General features: G+C 39.4%; 1 protein-coding gene across 1 annotated transcript; it reads right to left on the minus strand.

The window, feature by feature from the left end:
* Window positions 1-2,086: 2,086 nt before the first annotated feature.
* On the minus strand, window positions 2,087-10,806 carry LOC104643276 (monocarboxylate transporter 13-like). Its single transcript, XM_010312526.2, has 4 exons — window positions 10,605-10,806; window positions 6,667-6,810; window positions 4,189-4,995; window positions 2,087-2,313 (listed from the first exon to the last, which is right to left on the minus strand). The coding sequence occupies exons 1-4, from the start codon at window positions 10,804-10,806 to the stop codon at window positions 2,087-2,089; spliced, it is 1,380 nt and encodes a 459-aa protein (XP_010310828.2).
* Window positions 10,807-24,297: the final 13,491 nt, after the last annotated feature.

The raw sequence follows: 24,297 nt of genomic DNA on the forward strand, positions 1-24,297 counted from the left end.
CTCTTGGTGGCCCTCTGCTCTACTCTGCCATGGTTATCAACTTCCTTCCTGGCCTTGCTGCCCTAAAAAGGATGCACAACTGTGGAGCAGAGGGGAATAATCGCCTCCCTTGATCTACTATCTGTGCCCCTGTTCATACAGCCCAGGATACCACTAGCCTTCCTTCCTGCCCGTGTCAGGACATATCAAAATACAGAAATTAGTGACAGGGCTTGTAAATAAAATACAGAATTTTAACACAAAGTCAGAGGTGGAGGCTGCATCTGTTAAACATCTCTCCATTCCTCCTCCCCCCACCCCACCCCCACAATTCCCTTTCCTTTCATTTTATAAAATGAAGAGTTATTTCAAATATTTGAACACTGCAGAAGACTGAACAATAACACTTTCTAGAAAAATCTTTTTCAATTGACATCATTGAAAAATGTTTTGTCAGAAACTTCAGGGCCTTGTTACAAGACTTTGCCCACCCAGTTGTGTCCCCCCTTCTAATGTGTGTTCTGCAATCAAGACCTCACATATAGTTGATTTATTAGTGGTTCAGCTAATTTCTTGTAAGTTAAATTAAATTTTTAAAATAATTGTTATAAGACAAGAAATAATTATTTTACATGAGTGATTTATGTTAAAATTGGCTTCACAAATAAAGTGTTTCAATGGTAAAAATTTCTGAAGTTCACAACTAGGACAGCTATGACATTTGTAATCATTTGAAAGCTTTTAAGTACTATGTTTTTTTCCTTTTACTGTTTCTTTTTAAATGTGATCCAGCCCTTCCTCCCTTATTTTACATTCTCTCTTCCCACTGATAAAATAAAATGACCAAATAAAAAAGGGATTTGCATAGAGACTCTTTTTTATTCTCTCAAATTGAATATTTGCTCAAAGAACCTCAAGATAGTTGAAATGTTGGACTAAAGAGGACCTCAGGAAGTCATCTAGTCCATCCCACTGTTCTGAAGCACAACTGAATATTTTTAGATTCTCTCTCATGTCCTATGTGTTCTCTGATATCTCTGTTTTCATATTCTCCCTACAGTCTGTTTCTATGCTTAACAGGCTACAATGAAGTTTTTTCCCCATGACATAACTCTGCCTTGCTGCAAATTGTATCAATTACTAATCGCCTTAAAAAGGAAAGGAATTAAGTGGGTCTTCTTTATCTCAACCTGTTATGGATTTGAAGACTGTTCTCATGCTCTGTACAATCTTTTGTCTTCTAAGCCAGACAAACTTTATTTCTTACACTTTTTCTTTAGGCTTTGTTTTCTTAACCTTTCTCATTCTTGTTCCATTTACTTCTTTGCAACTTACATGCTTCTTCCAGTTAAAGACTTGCAAGTGTCATTATCTCCTCTATCTTAACCATAGCACAGAAAGACATTTACTGGTTTTAATATAGGCTTGCATTTGGGATTCTGACATGGTTTGAAGTCCACTGTAGCCTTAGGTCTTCCTCTGTTATTCATCAATCCTTCTGCATTTCGTGTGTGTGTATTTTGCTTTTCACTTCTGATATTTAGGACTGCATTTCTCTCTACTGAATTCTACTATTCATGTAACTTTCCCCATTTATCAGGTTTATTTATTTATTTATCGGACTCCAGCCCTGCTCTCTAGAGTACCTGCAAACCCTTTAGCTCAAAACTCTATTCACGTACTCTTGCTTTCACATCCAACTTGTTTACTGAAAATACTGAACACTACTTCCCCAAGCTAAACATCTGTGAGCTGATGCCTCTTCCTATTTGATAGTGATGGCTGCAGTATGTATTTGGGGGAGGGGTTTCTATCTGCTGCATACACACTTCATGGTAATTTCATTTAGACCATAGTTTCCACAGTTTGCTTATCACAGCCCTGTGGGACTGCATTGGAGACTTATATAGTCAAAATGCAACTTCAACATCAAAATAATGTGATAATGGTTACTGGTGTAGTTTGCTTGTAAACTAATAACCTTCTTCCTCAGTTTCAAACATTCCTATCCAAAACTTCCATCATTTTATAAACCCTACTAATATTGAGTTTGGAGAAAATAAAACACTTCCATATGTCCTGAAATGCTGTAAGATGTCCGATGTAGTCACACCACTACATCATGTTCTCGATACCTTCTGTTTTGAAGTTTCAGGAGATGGAGGGAAGGGTAGGGTAATGTTGACTTTTCTGGTTTAGTATTAGTCTGACTTCTTCTTTCTTTTCTCTGTTGGAGTTGATCTAAAGTAACTAAAAATCCAGCTGATAGGACGAGAGTGGCTCCCGCCATATAGAAGCCTGCTCTGTAATCTCCAGCCATGTCCACAATCAGACCTGGAGAGAAACAAATGACAGCAATGTGATTGAGAGAAAACAAGCTAATGTGAATTAGCTCAGCAGTGTGAACGTATCCCCTCACAAAGGGAGTAGGCAGGCTACACACCTGTCTTGCAGCTTTCTACATCATGAGTGCATGGAACATCACCCCATTATAACATTTTAAAATGTGAAACACAATTCATGTCTCATTTACTTTGCATATGTGAATTGCTAGTAAAAAAAAGTGCTATACAGTTTGAAGCACTTTTCAACCTAAAGCATGGCAGACAATTAAGGTAATGGCAGAAAAAAACCCAAATCATGCAGCTCAGTAGCCCCAGGTTCTGTGGTGTAGCTGTCATCAGTTGCTGTGATTTGGACCATAACTGTTCAGCAGGAGAGTTTAAAGTAGGAAAGGAGGGGCCTCTGCTGGAGACACAGTTGGCAAGATTGCCTGCAGTGTTACGGGCACTCTTGTTCATCATCTTACAAAGACTCACAGATGTTAACAAAAAGACCCTGTTTTTTAGGTAGCTTTAAGCCAACCAAAATACCTAATGCCATTGTGTACCATACTGAAAAAACAGTAGTATAGTAGCAGTAGTAGTAGTACTGCAGCAGTATATGTGGTAGTATCTGCTGCTCAGTGGGTACAATGGCAGGTTCATTTGTGGGCTGATGAAGGCTGCTTTCTTGGTCTCCCATTGGAAAGTTTGTCCACAATTAGCACACTCCCTAGCCCCCATTCCAATCTAACATCAGTCCTGTTAGACAAAGGAACTCTGAATACAAATCTTTCAGATTTTACTCTTAAGGTAGGAGAGGAAACTTGAAGCAGCACTTAGGGTTCCCTCCTCTTCCATACCTTCTTTTTAGCTTACTATGTGTAGTAAGCTTACTACGCGGCCCCACAAAGGGGTCACACTGATCCTCAGGTAATCAGTACTAGTGACCAGCCACTAGATAAAGATCTTTGTATTTTATTCAGATCTTCCCAGCATGCTTTTGATACTGTTCTGTCTCAAGTTCTCTATAAATCTTGCTGGTTCTTGTACTATCAAAAGTGAATTAAAATGTTCCAGTATTCAATCTGACCCATTTGCAACCTATTAATGATGTCATTACCACAAAAGTCACTGTAGTGCGTGAGCAGTGGTCTTTGGATGAGTACTCAGATCTGCATTTTACAAGTCACATTGGTCATTTTTCTGCCATATCACTTTGTAAAGTCCCTACAGCTTGCAGCATGTTTGTCTTGCATTTTTCCAGGATGACTTTGTCTCATTGCCAGCCCATAAATCCATGTGCTGTCTTATTGTCTGCTCTCTCTTCCCACTGTTTTTATGTGCTGCCCCCCCCGTTTATTATATTGGTTAGCTCAAATGCTGTCTGAAAACAGCAGGCATCTCTGTGAATATTTCCTTGAGGTTCACATAGCCAGATGCTTCAAGCTGTTCAATTTGACCTTCTGTAGAAACCCTCCCAACAATACCAGCATTTATGCAACATCACTAGTCTCAAATTTCAGTTTCTTCTCTGAAAGTATGGGTCTGCTGCTTGTTCCAAAGGTATGCTTTCATAGAAAGACAGTGGGAGTCCATCAAATGGGATTCTGTGGGATTCAGGAAGCAGGAACACCATATGTGAACTCTGCCATTCTTCCCTGCTTTCATGTTGAACAGGTATCTTTAAAACCACAGAGAAAAGAGGGAATAAGATATCTTGAGGAGGAATTAAACTGACTCTTTGTTGTCAGATATTTCTTGGTCCAGATAGCCCTGAGCTAAAAAAGAGGGAAATGTGGGTCCAGATCCAGATTTTTTTCAGTTTGAGTTACCATTCCCCTTTCTTCTTGTAAACTGTATTTGGCAGAGTATCATCTTAACTTACCAGCAAGAGGAGGCCCCACAAAACCTCCAGTGCTTCGAATAAGCATGAAAAGCCCTAGAGCACTGTCAAAATCTGGCATGCCTACAACATCTGCTAGCACTGTAATGTGAACGGCGACTGTTGTACCAAAGAAGAATCCATAGAAGCCAGTGAATATTGCCAAGGACAGGTAATTGTTAGCCAGTGGCAAGAGCATCAGGGAAGTGCTGATCAGTGTAATTGTCATTGTCAGCAAATGAACAGTTTTGGTAACATGGAGATTGGCATACCAGCCACATAGCAGTCTGCCTGCAAAGTCCACCATAGCCAAAATAGATAGGAGGGATGCAGTCCACGATTCATCTATTCCTAGGCTGTAGCTAAGTGGAACTAAAAATAATGGAGGAACAAAAAAACTCATAGCAGCTAATATGCCAAAAATGGCATAAAGTACAAACTCCGGTCGCCTCACAAGCATCCAGTTGAAGGTTTTGTGAGTGATAGCAGACTTCTCTTCTTTGTCTGTCCTGGATGCACCATTGCCAGGTGGTGTCTCAGTTTCAGAATGTCTAGCCTCAAGGAGGCAGCTGCTTGCCAGAGGTCGCATCAGTACTCCACAGACACAAATGTTGAGTTGGATGCCACCTATGATCAAGAGGGCACCTTTCCATCCATATTGACTAATCAACCACTGGAAAAATGGTCCAAACGTGAATGCAAAGGCACATTCTCCAGCACTAGCAATAGCATTGGCCAAAGCTCTTTTCTTGGAGAAATAATGGCTAACAATGCTAATGGCTGGTGTCCATGAAAAAGAAATCCCAAGCCCTGAAAAACACCAATACAAATAGCACCAGTTAGACACTATTGAGGTATTTTGTGAAGGTGGAAATTAAAATAATCAGTGATCCTACATTTGCAAAGTTAAAACCTGGTAAAGGAAATACATTTTTGTTCCTAGCAGAAGCCTGAGCTCAGCTGTAATATGTGTAAGAGTATATTTGTGGTGTATGTTCTGTAAGAGTAAGTTGTATGTTCAAGCAAAAAAGCAGGAGTATGAAGTATACTATACTATATTATATTCTCACAAAAAAAAAAAAAAAAAGTTAGTTTGACAAGTTTGCCACTGGGTCAGAAATCAAATGGCCATGTGGTTGAAACTAGACAGATCTCAGAGTGTCCATGCTGTCCTAATTAAGGTTGGTGCTAGATCAGATCACCAGGTTAAGCTGAGTTGTGTTCAGGGTAGAAAGTGAGGGGGTGTTGTTCCAAAATCTGGGTTCTTCACCCGGTGTGCAAAGAACCAATCAACACACAGAGTTGAGACACTTGTTTTTATTTCTAGTCTGCAGAGTACAGTGCTGGGCATCTAACACCAGCAGGCGCACTGAAGGCACCAAGAGTTCTTTTTTTAAAATAACAAAATGCAGCTGATGATTGGTGTTCTTAAACTTCCTTATCCACTTTTCAACCACTCTTGTCATACATAAGCGTTTTACTTTATGTTCCAAACATTTGGGAACATCTCCTAATTAGCATGCTCATTATTCTCAAAGGGCTGTACATTTTATTATTATAATCAATACAGGTTAGCTGAGGATACACTATTTCTTGCTACTATTCCAAGGCTAGATATATTTTATATAAACTTATAATAGGGAAAGAATACTTTGAAGGGTCCTATTGTTCTAAATCCTTGGTCCATTGAGAGATCCTATCCTGATTACTATAATTTCAGAACATACTGTCAAGGATACTTGAGGTGGCGTACACTTTGCACAGTCTTAACCCTTATTTTTCCTACATCAGGAGGACGTGAAGGAAGCTGGTGTATTACCTCTATTTGCTCTTCATTTTCTTGCCCAACTGCTTTGAGCAGGCTTCAAACCTACTCTGACTTACAGTGATTTTAATGGCTCCCTAGAAACTATGTGGCAGCCCAGGACTGCCAAAGGGCTCAAATTCCAGACATTTTCTCAGGCATCCAGCATGGAACTGGGAATGGTTTATTTTATTCCCTGCCAGCTTTGCTTCCTGTTCCAGGAAAATCTGCTAGCTGTTGGAGACAAATTTCTGGCCTGTTTTCACCTAGAGTCAAGGAAAGGATTGGAATCAACTGAAAGCCTGGGCCTGTGTTCAAAACACATTATTTGATAGAAAGTAGAAAATTTGGGATCTATATGTCCATGTACTTCAGCATCCTTTAGGTTCTTTAAAACTTCAAAAAGCTCTTGGCTCTGACTAAAAAATAAAACATGTTGCATTTTCTGGTTGCATATAATTTGCAGGTGAAAATTACTAGCATCTAATTATTCACCACCTTTGTTGTTGCAGGTTTCTAGCACAAATTCTTACTTTCAGCATGGGATATAAGGGAAATTACCTTTAAAGAGGGTTGCAGGTTCTAGAAATCAGATTTTAAAACTCCTACCATTAGCACCCTCAAATAAGGGCTCCGAGTTGCTGGTGAAAGAAATCCATAAAGCCACAAAGCCATACCCTGTAGGAAGCCAGTTGTTGCGTACATCCAGACCATGTTGAGTCCAAGAAATCCCAGTGCCATTCCTGAAAAAGCCAGGAGTCCTCCAGTGATCACAACTGCCCGATGGGTGTATCGTACACATAGTGAGCTGGCAACAGGGGCTGGATCAGCAGCACAAGAGGAGAAAGTTAAATGCGTTAGGAACATTAAATTGATTGACAGGACTGAAAAAATCAAATAAAGCATTTTGAGGAGAAATACCCTTATAATGCTTGTCTCAAGTAGCCTGAGTTCTGCTGGACAGCGAGGGTCCAAACTGGTTTAAAGCTGGATCCTTGCTGATATGGAAGTGAGTGTCCTTGGGGCACAGATTTTTAAATATATTCAAAATATGTAGACTTTTTTAAAGGGAAAGAGCATTTCAGTGCCTTCCTTGCAGAACAGTTCTACTGACTTTCATGTAAGGATACAACCAGCAACATGAGAGAAATTCATGTAGTGTTTTAGCAGAAAGTGTAACCCCAGCCATAGAATTTCTAGGCTAATCTATAAAAATTGAATTATTAAGAGTGTATTAGTCGTATGGCTGGCATGAAAACTTTCTCAAGGAAAATAATCTTTATCTTCTAGAGCTTTGAAAAATCATCTGTTCATGGAATTGCAAATGTTTTATAAAGGACCAAAAATCAAGGTTTATTTTGAGATAGTATTTTTCCAGAAAATTTGCAGTTCATTTTTTAAATTTTTCTTTCAGTCATACAGTTTCTCTCAGCAGACTGCAGGAACTTTTCAACACACGAGAAAGTTGCACCAGGTACAGATCTGACTTGGTGCAGCAATTCCTAAAACCAAAGCCCTGCTCTCTAGTCACTGTCTGGAAGCACCTGAAATGTTAGGGATATTTTTGCTTAATTAATGATCAATTACACTGCCTGGCTGCTTGTTCCATCAGCATCACAGAGTGAAGATCAAGGTCATACCTATCATGGAAAGGCACTCTCTTCTTGGAGATAGTTTCAAACTCAGGTATTGGATTTTTTTTTCCTAAAAACCATGGCCACTAGAGGGATCCCAAGTAACACCTGACGCCAGCAGTTCTCGGTGGGGCTTCGTAGTGCGAACGGGGAGTCAGCTCCCTACGATTTACTGATATTCTAGAAACTGGAGTTCTGGGATAAAATGAAATTCGGTTAAAGAGGACTATGCTCATAAACTGAAATAAGTGGGGAGACAATGAAGGAGGGCAGTCAGCAGGGGAGGTTTCATAGTACTTTGTAGGGGCAGGTTCTAGGTTCAGCTGTGTTAAGCAAGATAAGAATGAAGAGAACTTGGTAGCTAGGATAAGTGAAATAAAGCTGGCGGAGAGATAATAATGGCTGCAAAATCTGCAGGACGTACATTGTCTGACAGCAGGTAGCTGGCAGAAAAACCTCAAATGTCTCATCAGCATTTACAGCAAAAATACAATTATTTGACAAGCATGTAAAAACTAGACTGGAACTCAGTCATGGTCTGTAAGATGTAGTGGAAGCGATAAGGCACGATAAAACATATACAGTTGGAAAATCTTACATATAAGATGAACAAAAGAAGAGAAAAGTAGACTCAGGATAACAAGAGAGATCCATGGAAGTGCTTAAAGACATGAGAAAGATCTGCAGCTGGAGCAGAAATACTACCAAAAAAGCAATTTTTAATAGACAACAAGGAGAATAAATAGGCAGAAATTGAACATAGGGTAGCAGGAGGAAGAAAGAAGCTAGCCACAGAACTGTAAATGGAGAAGATAGATAGGGTCTAGAGTCTGAAATGATAAAGGGCAATACCCAGAAAACTCACAAACAATGGAAAGGGATGATAATCACAGTGCAAAGAGAAAGGTGATGGGAGATGTACACCAGTACCAAGAAAAGGTCTATGTGTGTGATGGGGAGAATCCTTGCTGTGGTAAATTGAACATCTTGTTGCAGGTGCAAACCCCAAAAGTAGAAGCATGTGCTCTCCTTCCACACAGGGCACTGAGCTGCTGTTGAAAGGATCCAAATGGGAAAAATTAATAATTCACTGATAATCCTTCGTACTGAGCCAAATGACACTGAAGGTTTCCCAGAGGAACATACTAAGAAAGACTAAGCCAGGCCAGGAAAGATGCTCAAAGAACTGGAAGCTCAGATGATCTTCAGCAGAAAGTCTTCTGGTCCCTATAAATGAAGCAAAGGCAGGAGAAGATAAGGAAAATTACCTACTGATCTGAGACATTACGAACTGCTACACAGAAGGATTTTGGAACATTTGGCCATCAAGCTCTATTCACTGAAAGAGGATTATTTTTATAGGATTTCAAAGGATGAAAAACAATTTCTGCTGAAAATTATAGCTGCCTTCTTTGAAGAAGGCCAGCTTCACACCTGACTAGGCAAATACAGTTTTGCTGGTTTATTCTTTATATTACTATTTAACATGCTCTATCCTTGATACATTCCTATATAATGTAAATCTATATTAAAAAAAAAAACAACCAAACCCAACCAACCAAACAAAAAACCCCAAAAAACTAAACCAGGACGTTGAGTTATTTTATCTTCCTATGTTGGCTTCTTTTTCTCATTAAGTTCATATGCCTGAATGACAACAGCTCTGTGATAAGTCTAATTTTAAAACCAAATTGATAGATTCCCATTTGTTCATTTCTGTAGTCTGTGAAGTAGATGGAAAAGCAGGATTTTCATTGATTTTTCAATTAATTATTTCTGTCAAAATGAAACAAGTTCTAATACTGCAAATCAAGCATCAAGGATAGCAGTTTATGGAACTGATAAAATCTTTACAATCCATACTTGCTTTATCTTTTCACTTTGACTTTGAATTACTGTTTTGTTCTTCTGAATACATTTTTCACAGAAAGATCAGTTGCAATTACAAGCAATAATACTGATAGGTGTGGACTGAGTAGGATGCATATAATTACAAAGTTTCTATGCAATGAAGTATCTTCACAAACAAAATTATGATAGCATTTATTACGTAAGGATACTTACCTATTGTAACTATATATCTATATCAGATATGTAGAGCAGACATGACAAATTCTGTACAGTTCATGCCTCCACATGTTTGAAATCCTCACCATAATGGTGAAGGATCATCCAGTTTACAAGGGCACAAAGGACCCTGTAAACAACTAAGTTAAGAGTAAAGCACAGTATTTTTGTTATTTTTCCCGCTGTTTGGTGAGATGTGGTATTTGACCTGACCCCATAGCTTATTGCCTTTGACTGGGACAGTTTACTCTTTCCTTACTCTCTGCTTGCATGGTCTTGTCTTACTTATGCTTTCTATGAGTGAACTGATTTTATTTTTTTTTTAACTCAGTGAGTATTCTGTTAGATCAATGACTTGGAATCATTCTAAGGGGAAAAAAGGAGAGCCAGAACTGGCAATACATGGAAGGAATGGGGATCTTGATGAAGACAAAAAAGGAGAAGTGCAGGGAAAGCAGGACTGAGAGTTCACCATTTTGGTACCTAGTTGCTTATCTGCTAGGGTGACAGTCCTCATGCCTTAAAGTACTTTGAGAAAGTGACAGTCACTGTGAGATCAGTGAACTTGCACAAACTGGTTTAAGAGCTTGATCCAACAAGCTCTGGAGTTTAGGATTATCTCCAAGGAGTTTGATTCAAAGCCTGTAGGAAAATTGAAATATGAATCTAGGTACATGAAGTTCTTTAAAGCAATCAGATTCCTGTGTATATACAGAGTTCTCATTAAGTCACTCCATGTCTGAAGCATGGATACATTTTTATGAGAGGAAGCAAATGCCAATTTTCTGTAGACCGAAGAAGGAAGTATTTTCCTTACTTGTTTTCATTTTGTGAGTTTTTTTAAGGAAGCTCATAAAAATTTCTTGAGTAGTTAAGACATTAAAATAAAGTGCTAGACTAGCACTTCTACCTACCTCCTAAATGAAAGATGACAATAGTTACTGATGTGATCCAGGAAGTGGTGCTTGCAAGTTCATCAAAGTGCTGCTGGATTTCAACAAAGAACAGACCAAAAGTCTTGAGGACGGCAGCAGTGAGGCCCATCACCATGAAGGCTGACACTACCACAACCCATCCATAGCCACCATCTGGTGGATTGCAGTCTTTCACCTGCATCTTTTCTAATTCTCAAATCTTCTCTCAGGTCTTTTTGCTGGGGTGGTAGTGATGATGGTGAGGATTTTTAACAGATCTGCAAATTAGTAGAAGGCCCAGTGTTACAGAAGTTAATTAAAAGATTCTAGGAATAGGTACACAAGTAATTACCAAGTGATAATACAATATGCATTTCAATGGTTTGATTGAAAATATTACGTGGGAAATAGATGCCCCAGGAGACAGAAGGCAGAGTACAAAGTAAGACAAAGAAAGTAAAAAAATGAAGAAAGAAAAAAATATTCAGGTAAGGAGGGCAGAAAAAAGAAGCATGCAGATGTGAAAATAGAAAAGATGTGAAAAGAAGACAATGGGAAGAGATGACACAGACACTAAGATTTTCAAAGACAAGCCCAGGATCATACCTATTCTAGTAACTTCAAGAACCTTATTCCACCTACTTTTCAAAACAATACATTATTGTAAACAATGAGAAATGCCTGACAGGATACCATACTCTCTAACATTCCCTGGGCATTGTAATAAACTTCACGAACTTCAAAGCCAACAAGGCAGTTCTTTGTACCCATCAGCATCTCGTAATAATTGTGTGTATGGATAAGGCATAATTGTATTTGCTAAGTTGTTCCTGTAAGTAGTATCACTAGTGTGACAGAATAAGAGGTAGAAAAAAATAAAAGATTCCTAACCTTAAAATGTCAGGAAATCTGTCCGTTTCAATCTTCTGGATATCCACGTAAATGGAAATAAATGGAAGCTACTTCACTTATCTGGAAGTCTGAACCTAGTGGACTTTCCATTCCTGAAATGGCAGCCTCTCAAAGAAAGATTTCACTTTCCAATTGGCAAATACCAAAATGACATTTAAAACCAAAAGAATTCAAATTCAAGGTATTGACTATGGGATCCTCTTAACTTTGATACTGGGTATTTAATCATTGCATAAGTTCCAGGAATACTGCAAACTTGTTTTTTCTGTTTGTGCTTTGTCTCTCAAATCCCATGTGAAGGGGCAACTTTGACTAAAGAGTGGGAACATATGGACTTAATACTAACTCTTGTTGTTGTTGTAAGCAATAGTCTAATTCAGAACCATGACAATAATTTCTTAGTAATTCCAGTGGCAATAGGTCTTCTCCCCATACCAGGAGATGTGTAATCTTAAAAATGGTATTCAGCATGAAACTGGGTGCTACTCAGGTCTCTGAGGAGTGCATTATGGAACTAGTATTAGATACTACTAGATGTCTGAACACTACCTGTACACTGTGAAACTTCAGCGCTTCCTGCCCACAATACTAGGCATACTAAAACTTTACATGGAATTATTAGATAAATCTGTGCTGTACAAAACTACTGAAGATTATCGAATGCTTAAAAATGATCCCTGGCTCAGGAAGTCTCCAAGGTGCAAGTAGTCAGAAAATGGGAAGTATCACTTTATGCTTAGTCTATTCTTAATCTCAAAAATCCCCTTTTGACCTGAATCAATATAGCCATTTTTATAGTGTGAGTAACTTGCAAGGAACACTGTGTAAAAATTCTAAAGTCCTCAACATTTGAGCATTTATAAACATTCATGGGTCCAGCACTGCAAAGCATCTTTGCCAGAATGGGACACATGCACAAACTTGGAGTAATGATGCAGGGCAGGGAGGACATAGGATCTGGCTGAGAGACGGAAATGTTCCTCTTTACTTTTTTCTTGTTTATTCATGGACATAAAATTCTGAGTGGGTATGCTGTACAAAATGCAGTGGAAGCAGTCTTGTTCTAAGAGGGAGAATGTGAGCTAAAGATGTACTATACTTACATTTATCTTCCCTGTGTGCAGCTGGGAAAGATGAGAGTTACAGGAATCCATACCACTACAAGGCATCCAGTACAAAGCAGCAGTCACTAGTCCCATGATTTGCCCCACTGAGGTACATGATCTCAGGAGGACCTAAAACACTGCAGCAGGGTGGGGGGAAAGAAGCCGTTGGAGCCTTGTAGGGATCGGAAGCAAAATCATTCTGCTGCCATGTGTCTGGCTCAAACTTTGGACTAACACATGGCACTGGACACATCTGCATGACAGCCAGACAGACAGCTTAATCAGTTGCACAAGGTCTCAGACAACATCCTGAAAATCTTAAAACTCAGCCACAAGAGAAGGAGGAATGCCTCGTGGTTGACGTCTATATGAAGAAATCTGTTTTTTATTCCCACAGTTTCTGGGTGACCTTGAGCAAGTTGTTTGATTTTGCTGTGCCTCTCTTTTCTCAGTTGTCAAATGCAGCTAATACTTTCAAAGGCCATGAATTTTGTGAGCTTGAAAACATAAATACTTGTGTTACTGCTCAGATACTACAAGGAAACACAGAAACTAGACCAAGCTGAAGCCATGTCTTCTTATATTGCTGAGCTCAACTGGCATGGTCATAATTTGTTTTGAGCCACCAAAGAACCTTAAAAAAAGGATGCAACACTCAGGCCAAACAAGCCTGCCTAGGCAGAGTGATTCTGATACACCGCACTCTGCATGGACATGCCCAGGCAAGGGATTAAGATTTCTGCCGCAAGACAGATAGAAGAAATCCTGCTACTTACCAGGCAGCACCCAGACTAAAACAGGCATGATAAAAGCTACTTCTTCCTGACACCACCCAGCACCCTTCACCTTCATTAGGCAAACTCTGCCCTAGGAGTAGTATAAATCAGGTCCTACTGCTCACAAGATTTTTTCCTGTCCACAAATACATCTTTTATGTCACAGCTCAGAATTTAGCCTCCAGTCACTTTAAATGATCACAGTGTTACATGTAACTCCATAATGAAATTACTATTTCAGTTGTGTGATTAATTAATGAGGTAGTTATCTCCCACGAGCCCCACTCATTTGAAAGCAGTGCAGCTACATACTGTAGGGAATTGCTGGAATGCCTGAACAGGGTAGGGAAAAGCATACATGTTGCAATGGGTGGACTTCTTGTTTCTGACACCATGCTCTGCTTCTCTCCTTCACTTGCAAGTGAAAGTTTACAAGCATGTAATTGAGGGGGGAAAAAAAAAAAAAAAAGCTTAAAAGAACACCCAGGATCTCTTTTCTGCTCTTAGCTATTGAGTAATAGTAAATGGTAAGGTTTTAATGTCTTCACCTCCTCTTTTTGCCCCTGAAACTAACCTTTTAAAAGAAAGGAAGAAAAACCTGTAGGGAAACTGCCCTTTCCTTTGTGCTTGGCCACACACAAGATCCCTCAAAGAGAGTAAAGCCATGCCTGGAAGCATTAGCATTCTGCCTAGCATCCCACTGCCTCCTACCTCCAAGCTTTCCCATGGCAGCTGGAATGGATGCTTTGTGAGAGAGGGCTTCAATCAGGAAAGCCACAATGCTGTCGTATGTGCTTGGTGTGTGCATCAGAAGAACAGGCAGCTCTGCCAGTAGTATCATTCCCCTTATGGTGAGGAACATGCAGGCAAAAGTGCAACCTTTATCTTGCGGCTAGATAGCTACAAAGGCACTTTCTATGGCACTAGGGTGTTCCTTTATTCATGCTCTGCAAGTTCTCCAAGCTATTTCTGCTTTTGTTCATGTCAATGATTCAGAATGTTTATCAGACAATAATAAAGCTAAATTATATAAAGCTTGTCTGACAGCTTCCATTTTAGGGTGCTATGTAAACTTGTGAAGTCTGATACTTGCAATACTTGGTTATCTTGTGTTCCATGTTCTAATTTGCTTTTTACAGAAGAGCAAATGAGTTTAATGCATTTGCTGCACATTCCAGAACAACTTGGTGGTGGAATCAGTAAAAGATTGTTGTTGCCGTGAATCCTCATCTTCTTGTTTTCATGCAAGTTGTACGTAAAACTCCCCAAATAACTGTATTCACTCTCTCTTAGAGACTGGGTGGACTCCACCATGAGCTGGTGACACTTAGCACTTTGCAGAAACAGGTTCCCCCAGAAGACAAAAAAGGCAAGTATTAAGTTTTTCCATGCTTAGATGAAGAAACATGACCTGTTTGTGTGGGTTTGATTTGGGTTTCCAATACAAGCATGGTACTTTAGATTCGGACTTACCAGAGAAAAAGAAAAAGAAGAAAACCACACTTGATGTACACAAAGGCTAAACTACTTTTACCAAAGGCTGATATTGGGACAGGACCACAAACTAGACTATCTTGAAATAGAAACTATTCAGCAAAATCGACTACATAAAACTAAGCACAAAGTAGATCTTTAATAAATTGACAACAGATTAACTAATATAATCTTGTTTTAATTGTTGTATTAGAAGAAAGAAGGAAAGAAACACACAAATAAATTTCAATTTAAGCTGAAACTTCTTTCGCACATGTGCCTTTGCACACAGCCAGGGAACACGTACTTACTATGCTTGTCACATTCAGATACCTTCTGGTCTTCATATAATACTCAGACTGGCTCTGCTGATGCTCTTATGCTGCCACAGCTCCAAATACAATAGAGCCATCCTAGTTACTGCTCTTCAGGCACAAATTCAAGAGGACTTCTTAATAAAATTGTCCTTTTTAAACTCATTAACATAATTTTAGAAAGAGCCAGTCTAACAAACATGATCGATAACACAATTTACTGACAAAGCATATGAGGATGAAAAAAAGGAGCTGAATGCTCTGAGCAGCAAGGTTGAAGCAACAAAAATAAAGTATAGCATAAAGAAATTACCTGATTCAGGTAACCCAGGCTTGTATGGGATATGAAGATCTTCCTTCACCTTTCAGTTGTATGTAAGTTCTTGACTTGCGCTGCAAACCACCTGGTCATCTTACTCTTTGTTGCTTGTATGCACAGCCTATCTCAACAAACCAATGTCTCATTCAGGATGTGTAAGCCGTCAGATTTTATAAGAATCCCCTCCTCTCCTCCTCAAAAGTCAATTGACTCCACCTACACTCAGAAAAACAAAGTTCTGTCCTGACTAGAGATCAGAGAAAGCAAAATCAGGGATGGGTGGAGGGAATGAGAGAAGGAAGGGAAATTTTATAATATATATCTGCACTGTACTACTTGTACTAGACTTGGACTGCTATCCACAGTTTCTATTGAACTCAACTATTGGGCCAACCAGAAAGTTCAGATGTGTCAGCCAACCTCTAACTGCCAGGTGTTCTGGGGCAGCTACTGCCAATGTTTGTTCAAATATGAAACTCATTTGTGGCTTCTCTACAATTGTGCTGTTAGGCAGATGTTGGCTACAGCTAAGCATTGGATGGCCTGCAGCAACTACAGAAATAATAGGAAGCTTGAATATGATCTCCTGGTCCCGAGCCTGCAACATGGATGGTCAGAAACTTCACCATATCAGAGCAGTCCGTTTGTTGTGTGATTTCTTTTATAAGGTTCTCCAACACCATATATACTGCTGGATCTCATAAAACTTTTACCTCCTAGCTTTCACTGCTAGTTTCTTGTAACTGATTCTGTGTTTCCTAACAATTTGCCTTACACTAAGCTTGCGGTGGCTATAGTCTGCTATTGTAATGGTTGCAGGGGGAGGGTGAATTAATGTAGTAGCTTGTCTCTTTGTAATCTTTTTATTTACATGCTTGTGTGCTTACCTGATGACTTGATCAGTAATCTGTGTAGTTTGTGTGTGGTAAGGGGAAGTATGAATGTACAGATTTGACAGCTGACTTTCATAACTAAGAAACATGTATTTCTCTTGGGGGGGGGGGGAGCATTTTTGAAGTGGGAAGTCAGCAAGTTGGTGTGGTGACATTCTAATTTTCTGGGAGGATTCTCTAGGACTGTTTTGTAGGGCTGGAGAAGTCAAAAGCATAAGAAAAATTATGGAGCAGTTTGTGAAGTGTGTTTAAATGTGCTGGCAGAAAAGTTCGTGCCATCTTTTCTTCACCTTCCTGCTACCACGTGCGCTTTTATGGAGTGAACCAGACTGGTGAAATGACCCAGCTGGGCAAAACACTATGCTGGGGCTGTTCCTCAATTCTGAGAAATTCATTGTGTGCCTTCACAATGCAAAAGGCAGAAAAAAGTGGCCAAGAACAAAACTTGGCAGATGGGGCTGCTCAATCCAGAGGAGAAAGTCACATGGCAATTTTAGCACAATTAGTATATTCACACATCCCATGAAGCTGTGAGCCCAGAAACTGCCTTATAGACAGGGAAAGGTAGGTGACTCCAGTGGTGCCAATGAGGAACAACAACAGGATTGTGGACCAAGTTTCAGAGTAATTTGTCAGCTGTAACACTGCCCACGTCTCCCTTCTGCTTTCCTCCCCATGCTGGAGGGGTTTATGTGCTATGTTGCTTCACAGCTGCTGTCTGAAAAACCTGGGAGGCTGTGAGCTGAAAGATGTCTTTATGCCAGATTTTCTTATACCTGATACATATAAACTGGATCAGTAGGTCTGGTTCTTTCACAGGCTTATTTTCCCTCCTAACTCTGTAGGCCTGTATTACGTTCCGGAGTTCCACTGTGAAAACAATAAACTGTATAGCAATTGTATGTGCATAGATGGATGACACTAAGCTATACTGACCAGACATTCATATGACAGTGACCATGATAAACAAGACTACATTTCTTACATAGTTAGAGCTGTAAGCCAGACGGAGACAAACAGCAATCCAAACAGATTTTGTTGATCGCAGCAGAGATGAAGCCTCCTTGGACAACCTTTGGCAGTGTTGTACCACTCTTGTTGTGATTTTTTCCCCCCCTAATATCTAATTTAAATTTTCCTCATAGCTTATGACTTTAGCCTTTTGTCCTTTTCCTGTGCCACTCAATGGAAAGCAGAAGAAAATTCTTCATATGCTCACTGCAGGCCTACAGAGGGTTTTGAAGTCTGCTTGGCCAGTTGCACTGAACTTCTGTTCAGTCTGTTAGAAAATATGGCAATGTAGAAAATGAGGTGTAATGGACAGCCTCGTGAATGAGGAAGAATAGCTGCTTGAAACTGGCAAGCCTAGGAACTACTAAGTAAGGATAGGCCATGTAATCAAAATGAGAAGATTTCCATTAATAGTTTGTATCTGTTTTTTTTATCCATTTTAAATGCATGAGGCATGTTAGGAATCAGACAGTAAGTTGGCAGTCAGATGAGAAGAAGCCTTTAAAGATTAATAGCCCCAAAGGTTTTTCTAGTATCTTGTAAAATATATGGGACAAGAACAGGATTCTTTGCAGTAAAGAGTCTTGGAAAGACTTGCTTGCTATTTTGAGTTTGGTTTTGTGAAGAATTTTTCTTTATTCCAGTAGTGTGTTATTTTTTAGTCATGGAAGTTCAAGTCTATAGACAAAATAATGATCTCTGGAATAGCTGGACGATCAGATTATTTTTTAATATTATATTCACTGAAATTATTGGAGATTATGTGCAAAGGAATATTGTCGTGGCCTGTCATGACTGTGGCTTAAAAACAGAATGGTTTTATTGACAGTGCACTGAATGTTCACTTTCTACAGTCCTTCCTACTACATACATTTAATCTTTAGTCATATCATTTAGTTTGGGTTATCCAGAACAACTATTATGAATTACTACCATAGCAGCTTTTGCTCAGCTGATCAGGCTAAAATATTATTTTCACAATTTTCAACATATGGAATCTTTATGCTATACCTGCAGCTTTGTACAGTAATTGTCCCTAATTGTTTATTGTTTTTCTCCACATTTTACATTTCAAAATTAAATCTAAAGCTCTCTCATTTCTCCCTAAGAAATAAGAAAAAAATGGAGACTGCACTACTTACATTATTTCTTGTTTAGCATTTAAGCATTTTAGAATATTTGTAAGAGAGCTTTCAGGTTTCCATTCATACATTGGAGAAAACAGTTTATTCCAGGTGGCAAGAAGAGTCACTTCTGTTCAAATCTTGTTTGTCAGCTCAGCTTTCACTGAGTCTAAGGGCTAGCTTCCACTTTAAGTGCTTGAGTAAGCAAAAAATATGTTCATAGGTAGACTGCTACATGAAGTATTTGGTGTGAAGTGAAATGAGAATCTGCCTGGAACATCTGTACTTCAGAGAATAACAGTGATTCATGATTAGGAAGAGATTATGCTTAAATTCTGTCCAATCGAGTCATAAAGAATTATTTAACCATTCAGGAGTTAGCTATGTCTTGGCTTTTACTATTAGGCTTGTAGAACAAAATTGGAAATGGTTTAAACAGAGGCTGGCTATACATGCTTTTCAAAGTGCCTTTTTCTCAATAATCTCAAAATTGAAATTAGTGACCCTGTTCTCTGCTGTTGTAAATGGTTTCAGCTCCATTGATTTCAAAGTTATTTCATCCCTTTCTCCACCACAGAATTTCTTCATCGATTTCTCAATTTGAACAGGTCTACTTTTGAAGAAGACACAATATATCTATCTATTGGCTGTTTATCGTTATTGTAGTATATATAAGATGTGGGAAACAAGTCTCTAGAGTGCAGTTCTTATTTAAATAAACTACACAAATGTAAAAGGTCAGCCTGCCATAAATACACACACAGCCTGGCAAAGTCTCCTAGCAGTCAGCTGTGCTCAGGTGGAAGGACAGACAACTTATGAAACTATGCATTCAGCAGTCCTTGGTGGTGATCATGCTTGTCCCTCTACCTGGAACTACCAGCTCTTATCACATACATACTCTTTTTTCACTGACCAAAGCTTTTTGAGAGCATTATATAAACAGATAGTAAGCCAAGAGAAAATATTGCCAGGTCACATGATTTCTCAACTAAGACAATATTTATCAAAATGACTGTAGCTTTGGTTTGTGGTGTTAAATGATTGCTGATGTAATAAGGGTAGCCTGATCATGAATTATCTGAGGACTGTGCGTAAGACAGATATGAGCATGGGAAAGGATTGGGAAACTATTATGGAAAAAATAAACAGGCTGGCATTACTGTCAAAACAGCTGTCATGGGATGCTAAATCAAACTGGGTAAGAAATGTGAGTGTGGAGAGCCTTGACCTCTTGAAGGAAAAAAAGAGATTAGTCTTGATGTGATTAGAGAGGGAGAACCAGGGAGGAAATTCAGTTGCATAATGTTGTTAGGCATGAAGGAGGTGATTTCTGTGCTCGTGTTTTGTGGAGATAGGAGAGCTGGCAGATATTGGAGGGGATAAAGAGCAGAAAGAGGTAGCAATCAAGTGATTGAGTGATTAGGGTTTGGCAGAAGCTGTCAGACTGCACAAGGCGAGATATTTAATAGATAAAGGAAGAATAAATGGCTTATATTTGGACTGGGTTCCAGTAATCCTATTATCAGCTTAACAAATTATTATTAGTTAAGATTGACTGAACCTTTCCAGGTTAGGAGCAAAAGAAGAAAAAGCCTTCTGTCCTGACATCACAGCAGGGGGTGCTGACTGCCCTCCTCCCCTCTCTCCAGGGTAACATCAAGCCCTGGCGTCCCTTTAATAACAAAGGGAATGAAGAGCCTGCACGGAAAAGGGTGCAGAGTATCCACAGGAAAGAACATGACATAGGGCCTGAATTGGCTGCAAAGGGAGGGTATGTCTATCTGAAGAAAGGGTGGTTGTTTTGTTTTTTGACAAGCAATAATCAGTTCATTTTCTCTATGTAATTATTGATTGTGATTACAGCTCCCATTACAAAATAACAGGGTAAGAAATAGAGGGAGTGCAGAAAATGAGTACTGCTAAAAAGGGAAGAGGGAAAAGCACTGCTTAAGCTTATCAAAACAAAATGATTAAGTACAGTGCTGATGCAAACAACAGCCTATCTGCGCCCTATCAGTATAGAATCTGTGGGTGGTTCTTCCACATCCAGTTCTGAAATGACCAGGGTTTAATCATTCTGCTTTAATTATAGGACGATGGTGGAAATGCCTAATTCCTGGGTATGTCTGGAGTGTTGATGAGGCATCTTCTGTCCTTGTATCTTAGGAAAGAGATGGATGTGTTTGGTTAGATGAGCCTTAAATGTCCTCTGGTTGATGTCTGTGAAATATTTTTACAAGGATTTGGCTGAGAGCACAGGCATCAAGGGGTGGCTCATTAGACTCCTTTGTGACATTTTCTTAAACTAGACTACCATATGCAATGCCATCCATGGCTAGATGCTGTATTGTGGAGTTATGTGATAAAGTGAGGCAATGAAGAACAATTAGAAGAAATGCAAACTTCCTTGACAGCATGAAGTATGCCTGTGTAGAAGAGTTCTCAAACTGAACAGCTGCTTTTATCTGAACTGAATACAGGCTACACAAGACTGCACTGTATTTTTACACGGGTGAATTCTTGCACTGAGTTCTCACAATATTCTTCCTGGTTTCATTTTTAAGGCCAGAATAGCTACAGATAATGAAGAACACCTGTTGATTCAGAGCAATACTGAATGCTTACCAATTCTGCAAGGCAAATGTCGTCAGGCTTGCAGTATACACAATCAGAGGCCTTAACAAATCATAGCTAAGAGATGGGGACTGGACTGTTGGTAGTGGTGACAAAAAGAACCCCTTGAAGACAGGGTAGCAAATTGATTCAGTATGAGCTTCCAGTTACAGCACAGTGGCTATAGGAGTGAGGTGACTGATGGCTATATGATCGAAGAGAGAATAGATCTGATGCATGAGGGAGGAGTGAAGATCTAGCTCCATTGCAGCAGGAGGGTTCAGATCCTCAATGGTCCAATGCCGGCTTCAGCGAAGGGAAGTAAGGTTTTCCTAAACCCGCAGGTGTCACTAGGAAAGGCTGACACAATAGGCCCTGGAAACTCAGGATGTAAAATCCTCCTCACAGGGTTTCCTGCTTCCTGCTGAATTCCAGTTTCACTGAAAGCTGGTCTGGAAGATCCTGCCTGTCAGAGAAGCTATGGCTCACTGGATAGACGGCTGGAACATGCTGTAGTGACAGAAACAGATTCCCAAGACAGTTGGACAGAACTGACACTTCAAAACCGTGGCAGCATGCTTACGTTAAAGCAAACAAACAGCTCTGCCTCCCTGCAGGAGGTTTTATCTTTGTATTTGGCACTGGTGTAGGCACTGAAATACTTCTTTTGGTTCAACAATGCAGGAAAGTTACTGCAAAACTGGAAATCACCAGGGAACAGTTAGAAGGAGGATGAAAGGACTGGAAAAGTAACAGCTTATAAAGCTCAAGCTTGAAGATGAATGTAAGAGGAGTTGTGATCATGATGTATTAATAGTTACAGTGGACCAGAAATCTTGTAACAAAGTGATTTTCAATTTATCAGTCAATGATATAAGAGGATCCAATGGATGGAAAGCTTAAGTACCACAAATAAGTCACATTTGAATGAGAAAGATGACTATGGGAACAATTTACCAATTATTTGATGGATGCTTCATCATTGTTTATTTTTAATCAAAACTAAATGCTTTTCTGAAGACAGTGTTTTAGTTCTCTTACCCTAAATAGCTGATGGTGGTCTTAACCTGTAAAACATTCATATTTGTATTTATTCGTTAAGCAAGAATGTTATCCTGCTATCATTTAACTTGGCTTTGCTACTAAGTTAGAAAACAAAGCAGGCCCATAGGCTCTGTGGATGAGATCGGATTTTTTACTTTTTCTGTTTAAAATACAATTGACAAGTATAATTCATGCTCAGTGAACAAGGGATTTCCCTCTGTTGTGAGCTGACAAAATGAAGTCATGCGGATTGCAGGATACTAGGTTAAGCATCAGCCTTCTTGACACAAAGTCAAGCTGAATCTATGCTGAATCATTTGTTTGGAAATTAGATCAAATTATCTTAAATCGGTCATTCCAGACTAACAGAGCAATAAACAGCACTGCATTTGTTGATGTATTTGACCCTGATGTTCCAGTCGTGTCAAAACGTGTATGCACTATACTTCCAGCTTAATTCACACCGCACAGTGCCCTCCCAAATGCTGTGCTCAGATGATAAAAGGGCTGTCGCTATTCAAAACATCAGAAACCTTTCTGATCTAAAGCAGAAAATTACTTCTGAATTTTGAATTGACAGAATATTAGAAATTGTTTTGACGTGTAGAGTATGACTGTCACCAAAATCATTATAGTCAGGTCTTCTTAACTGAGAGAGGTTTAGTGTTCAAATGTTGCCCAAAGAATGAAAGAGAAAAGACCGTTAAGAAAAGGATGACATTCTTTTACAGTTCTAATCCTCAAGTAAACATAGAGCCAAAATAAATGATGTGTAGCTCCTGTTTTCTCAAATTGTGTACTACGCTCCAGGTCAACAACGTAGGGCCTGTTCTGACATAGTCAAACTGAAATGCAGCAAAATGTGTGGCTGGAGAGGAACTGCCCCTGCATAAAGCTGTTTAGGTGAGTTTTCAGGAGTGGTGGCCCCCAGGACTTTGGCACTGATGATATTATGTATGAAATCAAAATAAAAGATGAAAGTCCATACTTGGTTCCTTGTTTGAATACAATTTTAAGGCCTACTTAGTAATTTCAAGGGAGAAATGCAGATCTACACTGAATATCTGGCTGTGTCTTTCTTTAAAACCACGTTTTCTTATGTATATTAGTAATACTACCTTGCTATCATACAGATTATTAATAGGACATTCTCAAAGAACAGCTTCCATTCCGTCACATTTTCGGGGGCGGGGGCTTACATTTAATTAGCTTTGGTTATTTGTGTTGCAAGCATTTCACTGGACTAATTACGCACTTGTATTTTTAAGAAAATATTTATGTTGAAATTTTTCCTAGCAGAGTTGTTTCTAATGTAAAATCTACTTTTAAGTACCAAATCTGGGGGTATGTTTGTCTACTTGTGAAGAAGGAGGTAACACACATAAGTGAAACAAAAGCAAGAAGGAAGAAAAATTGAGCAAAACAGAATAAACCAAACCTTTCAGCCTAGAAGTATGTTATGGGTCTTAAATGTAGTAACATAATCTAGAGTTGTAAGTCATAAACTGTAAGCAATAATCTTGTCTGTACTGAGTGTGCAGTGAAGCACATGAGGAAACTCACCACGACAGAATATGGAAATTTACTAAAGCACCTGAGGTGTGCAGAGAGCATAGTCATCACATTTTAGTGCACCACTCCTTCAGACTTTTTCATCCCAAAGCATATTGCAACTCCTGTTAGAAAGCTTCCCTGTGGCAACACAGAGGCAGGGTAGAAAGCAGCAAGGTTCAGTGTTCATCAGCAACACTAGATATATCGAAACAGCCACTTCTCTGGATCACATCATTACATATTGTGTTTCCAGATTACGTCACAGTGCGCAAGAGACAAGTATCTTTTATGCTATCTTCAAGAGTAGCCAGGTACACTGCAAAGCAGTATGATAAAGATAGGAAGAATGACCATCCAACAGCTCTCTCCCATCACTCAAAGGCACTGTAAGACCTGCTCCCCCAGAGAGAAGCAAGAGGAGCACTGCAGAGCTGACAGTCTCTCACAGCTCAGGCCCCCACCCTCACAGGTGCTGTCCTTGGCATGACTTCACTGGAAGCTGCTGTTCACTAGCACCTCCAAGAGTTACTGCGCCTCACACCAGGCTACTT

This window comes from Balearica regulorum, chromosome Z, assembly GCF_011004875.1.
Source record: "Balearica regulorum gibbericeps isolate bBalReg1 chromosome Z, bBalReg1.pri, whole genome shotgun sequence".
NCBI classification, from domain to species: Eukaryota; Metazoa; Chordata; class Aves; order Gruiformes; family Gruidae; genus Balearica; species Balearica regulorum.

What these genes read in the sequence shown, in the direction of transcription:
- LOC104643276 (XM_010312526.2), bottom strand. Translation starts at nt 10,806, where the DNA reads ATGCAGGTGAAAGACTGCAATCCACCAGATGGTGGCTATGGATGGGTT. An exon ending in TGTCATCTTTCATTTAGGAG is followed by an intron (nt 6,811 to 10,604) that starts GTAGGTAGAAGT and finishes CTGCTGATCCAG; the next exon opens with CCCCTGTTGCCAGCTCACTA. An exon ending in AACAACTGGCTTCCTACAGG is followed by an intron (nt 4,996 to 6,666) that starts GTATGGCTTTGT and finishes GGTGTTTTTCAG; the next exon opens with GGCTTGGGATTTCTTTTTCA.